This window comes from Pongo abelii, chromosome 10, assembly GCF_028885655.2.
Source record: "Pongo abelii isolate AG06213 chromosome 10, NHGRI_mPonAbe1-v2.0_pri, whole genome shotgun sequence".
NCBI classification, from domain to species: domain Eukaryota; kingdom Metazoa; phylum Chordata; class Mammalia; order Primates; family Hominidae; genus Pongo; species Pongo abelii.
Genome location: NC_071995.2, coordinates 67,355,657 through 67,364,909, shown reverse-complemented (window position 1 = coordinate 67,364,909; position 9,253 = coordinate 67,355,657). Strand labels below are relative to the sequence as shown.

Sequence of the window (9,253 nt, the reverse complement as noted above, 5' to 3'; positions counted from 1 at the left end):
GATGTGGAGGGGAAAGCTTGCTATGAAGTTGCTTTTGTTTTATAAGTGTAATATGAGGCCAGGTTATCTGCTGAGAGCAGAGGAGGGTGGAGGATAAGGGGGCAGAGGAGGAGGCTGAATGTGTGTCTTGAGGCTTTGAAGAGAGAAGAGGAAAAGTAAAATAGTAACAGTCATTTTGGAGACTAGGGACATAAAAATGGAAGGATTGTAGAGAAGTAACTAAAATGGTCAGGCAGACTTGAGGGCTCATTTGAGATTTATGGTTATGAATTTAAAGTGAGACCTGTCAGCATGCTTGTGGATTTTTCTCCAGCAATATCTGACTATTTAAGTGAGGTAAGTGAGGATATAAGAGATATTAAGAGCACCAAATCATATTTTTTCAAATATCTGTATTCTTTTCTTCAGAGACACTATAGGAGTCTAAATAAAAACAGACAAGGTATGTGTTGCAAAGTCTTTAATTAGAATGTTTGTATTTTTTACATCATGCATAACTTCACATTTGTGATTAATTAGTAATTATTTCAATACTTATAAGCTCATCTGCCTCAGATTCAATCATAATACATGAATTAAATTAATCAAATTAAGGAACAGCAATTTAGAAAGAAACACACTTTAAGAAATCAAAATTCTCAACTCAGGCAGTCTGTTTCTATCATTTGGTATTCTACTCCTTTAAAAATTTCATATTGCCCAACAAAAAGTGGTTATTTTTACTGTTTTTGGAGATGACTGAACAGATGAAGGCATCAGATGCCTTCATCAGCTGGTATTTTGCCTAAGATCAATTTAAGATAACCTTTTCTTATATTTTTTACTTAATATTGGGCATAATCGTATCATTCAAGATTAAGTCTGGGTTATTTCTTTGATAAGAACTGAATGTGGCCAGGTGCGGTGGCTCACGCCTGTAATCCCAGCACTTTGGGAGGCCGAGGTGGGTGGATCACAAGGTCAGGAGATCGAGACCATCCTGGCTAACACGGTGAAACCCCATCTCTACTAAAAGTACAAAAAATTAGCCGGGCGTGGTGGCGGGCGCCCGTAATCCCAACTACTCGGGAGGCTGAGGCAGGAGAATGGCATGAACCTGGGAGGTGGAGATTGCAGTGAGCCAAGATTGCGCCATTGCACTCCAGCCTGGGCGACAGAGCGAGACTCCGTCTCAAAAAAAAAAAAAAAAAAAAGAACTGAATGTACTGGAGATGTATTTGATAACCAAGGTTTTAGATAAATTTTCACCAGTATTAGTTCTATTTGCAAACTGAAAAATGTTGTAGGCTTAATATAAAATAACCACATTAGTGAACATTATGTCTCTTAGAAGAAAGGCCATATTTTGCTCCTGCTTCTGTAAAAATATTATTTGTTTGAAGGGGAAATAATGGTAGTGTGACCTTTCACTTAATTACTACTCCCTTAATGTGAGAAAGAGACAAAATGAGCTGAAGAAGGAAAATTCTGGAGTTATACTCCACAACCTTGAACATACTGACGGACATCTCTGTTTTGACAACGATTTCTCCATGCCACCCTGTAGAAAAAGATGAAGCAAATGGTGAAAGGTTAAAACATATCTTCATTGTAATATACATACTTCACACTCCTTGGGGAAACAATATTTTATCAATAGATAAAATAGTAAGATAGACCCAGCTATTGCTATTTATTAAATGAAGATATGTATACAAAATACTTCACTCCTACCCGAATTTCTCAGTAGAACATAGAATGCTGAACATAAAGATTGAGTAATGTGCGTTGTACAGCAGCAACTGCAAAGTGAATTCCACATTATTTATTTATTTATTTATCTGAGACAGAGTCTCACTCTGTTGCCCAGGCTGAAGTGCAGTGGTGCAGTCCTCTGCAACCTCCACCTCCCGGGTTCAAGCAAGTCTCCTGCCTCAGCCTCCCGAGCTGGGATTACAGGCACCTGCCACCACACCCAGCTAATTTTTTGTATTTTTAGTAGAGATGGGGTTTTGCCATGCTAGGCAGGCTGGTCTCGAACTCCTGACCTCAGGTGATCCATCTGCCTCAGTCTCCCAGAGTGCTGGGATTACAGGCGTGTGCCACCGTGCCCGGCCCACATTTACTTATTCTAAAAGGAATTTCAAAATATGACAAGGAACTGATAGAGTGTGAAGCATCTTAAAACTCTAGAAATCCCCTAAAATAAATTGAGGAGTAAAAGAGTAAGATTCTGGATCAGTTAAAGTAGATTGTTTCTTCAAGGATGTAGGTAATACATCATTTAGCATAAGCCAAAAGCTGCAATTTTTAGGTGTCATTAGCATACTTTGGTCTTTAAAAGTCTGTTCTCGTTGTATGTATCAACAGTAGAGTAAAATAGTTTTCCCTTTTAACACTTAAAACATACCATGCTCTAATGCCTTGTGGATCACGGACAACCCTCTTTGCACAAGCTACAGCATCAGCGATGTTATCTTGCAGCAAAGCTGAAAGACAGGTGGTAAGGAATAAAAACTTGAATAGATATTTTATTTTAAATTTAGGTTTAGCCAGCTTTTTTCTGTTAGGCTGTGGAAAGAATGCTAAGATATTATTTTCTATGAGTCCATATATGTGTGATTGTTGGGGAAAACTGTCTTCATTCTCTCCCATTCAGCATGAAATGAAGCATTTTTTTCTTCATTTACCAAAGTCATTGGAAGCGCTGGAAGTATTAATGAAATGATTAAAGGTCTTCTTTGTACTAGACACTGTAAAAAAACACCTAGTGATATTTTACTCAGCAGTTCTATTATTAAAAATTTATCCAAAAGAAATAAGAAATGCACCCAAAGATGTATACACAAAGCTATTCATAGCAATTTATGAGGGAAAAATGGAAACAACCTAAGTGCTCAATAGTAACAGTTGGATCAGTAAATTATAGAATATTCATATATTAAAATTCTAGTCATTCTTTTAAAATGATGATACAGATTTGTATTTTTTTCTCATCTGGAAAATGGAGCAAAAGATCATTAAAAACCGATTTGTATTTGCTGACATGCAAATAATTTTGTGTGATAAGAAGCAAATTGTAAAGCAGTGTGTATAATAGAATTTAATTTTTGCAAAAGCCCACATTATTTACATGTTTGTATGTGAGTATATATGTGTATGATATGATTTAACATTCATACACATGATTGATATACATTCTGGAAGAATATATACCAGAATTTACCCATGGTTATAAACCTCTGGGTAGTAAGATTATGGGTGTTATTTTTCTTATTTGTATTTTCTAATTTTTATTTAATGACCAAAGATTATTATATAATATAAATTTTTTAATTAACTGGATTTTAAAAATAAGATTAATGTTCTCTATTGGGAATTTTAATATTTAACAATTTAATAATATCAACTTTGCAAGATTTCTGCAATATTTTTGACACTGAAGATTCCACATGGTATTTCTATTTTTATGAGTTCAATAAAATATTTGTTTCACCCCAAATAAATAAATCCTTAAGTTAATTTGTTATTTACAATAATAATTCTACAGGAACTGTATTTTTTGAAGATGTAAACTAAAGAATTTAGAAATGGAATATCATCATGTTCCTAATTCACTTAAAAGTCTCTCAGCAGTAGCCAGGTACAGTGGCTCACGCCTGAATTCCAGCACTTAAGGAGGCTGAGGTGGGAAGATTGCTTGAGCTCAGGAGTTCAAGACCAGCCTGGGCAACACAGAATTTGCCTGTACTAAAAATTTCAAAAATGAGCCAGGCATGGTGGTGCACACCGGTAGTCCCAGCTACTTGGGAGGCTGTCGTGGGATGATCACTTGAGGCTGCAGTGAGCTGTGATGGTGCCACTGCACTACAGCCTGGGGGATAGTGAGACCGTCTCAAAACAAAACAAAACAAAACAAAACAAAAAACTCTCAGCAAAAAAAAAAAAAAAAAAAAAAGACATAGAAGAAGAAACTATGGCAAAATGTTAACAATTTTTAAAGTGCGTAATGGGCATATGGTTGTTTATTATACTAATGTCTCTAATTTTCTATACATTTAGAACATTTCATAAAAAAAAAGTAAAACAATTGAAAAAGGACAATACAACTAAAGTATCCCTAAACCTCCCCAAAGTAAGCAGGAGCAATGGCATTGTTCTGGACAAAGCATCAGTAAGGCCATTGACAGTAAATTAATAGGTCATTCCAGAAACTTCTGTATATTAAAAAACATCAACCTTTTATGATACCACTTCTTTAATTTCTTACTCAGGGAATTATGAGGAAAATAATAATGACTTTCTGAAAGTTGAGATGTAGTTTTTCTAGGTCCCTCATGAACCTTTCAAGGCTTTTTCATTTGTATTGAATCTCAATTCTTGTAAGTATAACCAGATTGGTCAAATATTAGCTTGTCTTACCACTGCAGGATAAATGACAGGCATTAACTGCTCCTGGGGTTTTGCCATCATTACACCAGTAGCGGCTATTGATCTGAAATATCCCATAATCAGTGCTTCTGTCTCCAGGATTGTAGTTTGTAGCTCGTGTGTTATAACCACTCTCCCATTTGGCCAAACACATCCCTGAAAAGAACTTATTTTTAGTAATAAACAGCAACACTAAGTGACTTATACTCTATAGCAAAATCAGTTCTACTTAGCTACTTCTATTTTACTGATTTGTTTTATAAGTATAAAGATTTACTTATAAAATATCTTAGCACATTAGTGTTAAGATAAGGGACTTGTAAGAGAATCCTTTTGTAATGCAAATCATTGCATTACATTTGTAATGCAATCATTGTAACACTAATGAACAATATAACATACTTTTAAAAATATTAAAATACATGTTTCTTCCATTGCTTTTACCCTTCCCGTGCTCCCATCCCTCAGGCAACATTCAGCCAAGAACAGAATAATCAACAGAGCTGTTGAGTAGATTTTGTAAATTCATAGCAGATACATAGGCTGATGGAAAAACGCTTTTTTTAATCAGAAAATCATAAGGATTTTCTGGCAGAGAGAAATTTTCTTATAAAATCTAAAGGTGAATTTGGATATCAAGTTAGAATCTTGAAAACAAGACTATTCTGTGATTTCATCCCTTCATTCATTCATTCAAAAATAGCTATTGAGGGGAAATGTCTGAATTAAATCTGAAAACTACAGAGATTATTACATTGACAACTATGTACTAAACTGTAAAATAACTTTTCCTCATGGCACATCTTGAATTGTGTGGGAGAAAATGAAAGATAGTTAATCAAGTAGAGTAGATAAAAATAATAAAACATTTCATGCTGAGTTTCTGGGATCCTAAACAAAGAGTGACTGAAGGTAACTAGGTTCCTACTGCCCTTGTGTAGGGAATTCAATATATTCTTTAAAAACGTCACTGTTAAAAATCCCACGTTGGCTGGGTGCAGTGGTTCACACCTGTATTCCTACCACTTTGGGAGGCTGAGGTGGGCGGATCATTTGAGGCGAGGAGTTCAAGACCAGCCTGGCCAACATGGTGAAACCCCATCTCTACTGAAAATACAAAAAATTAGCTGGGTGCTGTGGTACACACCTGTAGTCACAGCTACTCAGAAGGCTGAAGCACGAGAATCACTTGAGCCCAGAAGGCAGAGGTTGCAGTGAGCTGAGATCATGCCACTGCACTCCAGCCTGGGCCACAGAGTGAGACTGTCTTAAAAAAAAAAAAAAAAAAAAAAAAAAATCCCACGTCACGGCAGGGGACTTGAAGACAAGAAAAATACTGCATCACTCTAGGCTCTCAGAGCCCAAGTTCGAAATGGGAAATAACTGGAGTTACATACCAAGGACTTGAGAGAGCTCTGTCAGGTCCTCAAATATATCTTTCAGTCAGCTTACATGTGCCATTTAATCTCAGGCACCCAGCAAACTTCCTAGCACTAGAACAGTACAACAGGTCCTGTTTTACTTAGAATGGAATTTTCCCCTGCCATGCCCTTATTCCTTTATCAGGTATCTCTGGTTATAAAGAACCAAACTGATGTTTTTAGCCATTGTAAGTATACAAACCCACAAAGAAATAAAACATCTATTCACTCAAAGCCCCTTCTTCTTCTTCCTTCTCTCCTAGTGTCTGTTCCATATGTAGCTAATTCTCTGGAAGTATGGAGAGTAGACTTACAGTTTGCTAGGCTGATTCCCCTGTAGCCATCCATTCCCAATCTTTTCAGAGTTCTGGCCAACTCACACCTTTCAAAGACCTTGCTCTGGACTGTAACAGAAAGGAGGACAAGCCCCAGAATAATGAGAGCCTTCATGTTGACTGCTAGGTCAGAGTGCTAGGCTGACCAGGGTGAGCTGGCCCCAGTATTTAACATCTTTTAACTTCCTTCTTCCCCTTGTGGTTTGGGGGCTCCACCCTTTCAGCTGTGTGGAAAACAGAAACTGTCTATTGATCTACTGACTCTAAAGAGATTTTTTAATGCTTGAAGAGAGATACATTGATTTCCTAAGAATTAGTCTACAGGAAAATAATGAAATGGAATTGTTTAAAGTACTGGCTCTGGAAGAATTGGGGCGTAGCACTGTTTCCAAGACAGGAACTTTCTTCTGTTTGATTATGAATTTGAGCAATTATAAAGAAAAAATGACTATTTTGTACAGCTTAAAATGAGCTGTGATTTTTGAGTAACATTCAATTTTGTGAAATTGTTTTGTATGCATTCACTTTTTTATATTTCTTTTTTACTTAAAATTATTTTACATATCTTTTCCACAAAATGGACATGACACATGTGCCTGTTGTCTTAATGGGTGTATAGTGTGACACCACGTTGCTCAGCTAGTTTCTTACTCTAGACTCTTTCGTTACTATTGCAAATTTTTTATTATTATAAATCAGTGTTTTACTATTATAAATAAGGTTCATGGGAACAACTTTACCAACTACCTTTTTTTTTTTTTTTTTTTTTGAGATAAAATCTTACTCTGTCGCCAGGCTGGAGTGCAGTGGTGCAATCCCAGCTCATTGCAACCTCTGCCTCCCGGGTTCAAGCAATTCTCCTGCCTCAGCCTCCCAGGTAGCTGGGACTACAGGCACGTGCCACCATGCCCAGCTAATTTTTGTATTTTTAGTAGAGACAGGGTTTCACCATGTTGGCCAGGATGGTCTGGATCTCTTGACCTCGTGATCCGCCCGCCTTGGCCTCCCAAAGTGCTGGGATTACAGGTGTGAGCCACCACATCTGGCCTACTTTACCAACTACTTTTCACAACACTTTGCCTCCCATTTCCATATTAGAACACAAGGGGTCATTAGAAAGCAACAGCATTTTTAAAATAAAACCTACCCAAACATATATCCAACTAAATGCTACCTTTGAAAATAGCAATCTCAGGAGGCTGTGCACAGCTTTTAAAACAATGCTACCAGAACTCAAAAAGAACTGCACCTCTGTATCTGCCTATGAGGACAGATTCTGAGCCACACAAAGTGCCATCACTTTGTAGTTACCCTTATTTTTCATCAATGGCCTCTAAAGATTACCAGATTTGGTTTTAAATGACAGTTCAAGGACCCTGTTCAAAAATCAAGAAAAATCTCATTTTTCAGGCTAGGCCTAATTTTGATTCTTCAATAATAAATAGGGCCAGGTGCGGTGGCTCATGCCTGTAATCCCAGCACTTTGGGAGGCTGAGGCGGGTGGATCACCTGAGGTCAGGCGTTCAAGACCAGCCTGGCCAACGTGGTGAAACTCCATCTCTACTAAAAATACAAAATTAGCTGGGGGTGGTGGTGCTCCTATAATTCCAGCTACTTGGGAGGCTGAGGCAGGAGAATTACTTGAACCTGGGAGGTGGAGGTTGTGGTGAGCTGAGATCACGCCACTGCACTCCAGCCTGGGCAACAGAGTGAGACTCTGTCTCAAAAAAAAAAAAAAAAAGAAAGAAAGAAAAAAAAATGGCCGGCTGCAGTGGCTCATGCCTGTAATCCCAGCACTTTGAAAGGCCGAGGCGGGCGGATCACCTGAGGTCAGGAGTTTGAGACCAGCCTGGCCAGCATGGTGAAACCCCGTCTCTACTAAAAATAGAAAAATTAGTTGGGCATGGTGGTGGGTGCCTATAATCCCAGCTACCTGGGACGCTGAGGCAGGAGAATCGCTTGAACCCAGGAGACAGAGGTTGCGGTGAGCCGAGATTGTGCCATTGCACTCCAGCCTGGGCAAGAGAGTGAGACTCTGTCTCAAATAATAATAATAATAATAATAATAATAAAACATAGTGAGACAGATTTTCAGGACCCAAAGAGACAGAAACCAATTAAAAGAGTTAGTGTTGGCTGGGCGCAGTGGCTCATGCCTGTATTTCCAGCACTATGGGAGGCTGAGGCAGGAGGATTGCTTGAGACCAGGAGTTGGAGACCAGCCTGGGCAACATGGCAAAACCCTACCTTTACTAAAAATAAAAATAAAAAAAAAAAAATGTGCTTGTAGTCCCAGCTACTCGGGAGGTTGAGGGTCAGAGGATCACTTGAATCCAGGAGGTTGAGGCTGCAGTTAGCTGAGATCGTGCCACTGCACTCCAGCCTGGGCAACTAGAGTGAGACTGTGTCTCAAAAATAAAAAAAAAAAAAAGAAAGAAGAAAAAAAAGAGTTAGTCTTTGGTCCCCTTTATGCCATTCCCAACTCAATACTAAAGAACAGCCAGTTATTACATATGCTGGTTTCAGCCTTATGCTGATAAGATTAATTTTTGTTTTCAAATGTTTAAATAGTTATGACTTTATACTTTCTTGGAAGTGGAGCAAGCAAATATTTGCTTGCCAACCTGAACCAAAGTGATAGCATGTTATCATGTGACTACTGCAAAGGGAAGAAGTGTTTTTGATCCCCTTAATTATCTCCCCTGGGGAAGAAGTTAAGGACAGTTATAACATCCATTTATAATCCTGTCATTCCATTTGAGGTAGGTTTAATGAGCAATCTATTTAAAAATAAAATAACAAGTAAGCATGATTTGAGGGCAGAGATAATTTTTCTTCCTCAGAAATTTTGTATGTACTGCGTGTTCTTTTTGATGCAATGTATGCATTTTATCTTTTTAGGAAAGTTGCTTACAGACCCTAGATTACTTTGTTGTATTACAATGGGCAATAGTCATGATTTACTCAACTTATTTGTTTCTCAAGATAGAGAAAAATAATTATTTATGGTGAGTGTTGGGGGCTTCAGGCCTAGGAAAGGGAATTTGACCAAGGGTTTCTCACACTTTTGACTATTCCCCAAAACTA

The 9,253-nt window shown here is 37.9% G+C and overlaps 1 protein-coding gene across 1 annotated transcript; it reads right to left on the bottom strand.

Moving 5' to 3' along the window:
• Positions 1-445: 445 nt before the first annotated feature.
• LYZ (lysozyme) lies at positions 446-6,312 on the bottom strand. The gene is made up of 4 exons (XM_002823504.5): positions 6,146-6,312; positions 4,402-4,566; positions 2,390-2,468; positions 446-1,540 (listed from the first exon to the last, which is right to left on the bottom strand). The coding sequence occupies exons 1-4, from the start codon at positions 6,279-6,281 to the stop codon at positions 1,474-1,476; spliced, it is 447 nt and encodes a 148-aa protein (XP_002823550.1). The 5' UTR covers positions 6,282-6,312; the 3' UTR covers positions 446-1,473.
• Positions 6,313-9,253: the final 2,941 nt, after the last annotated feature.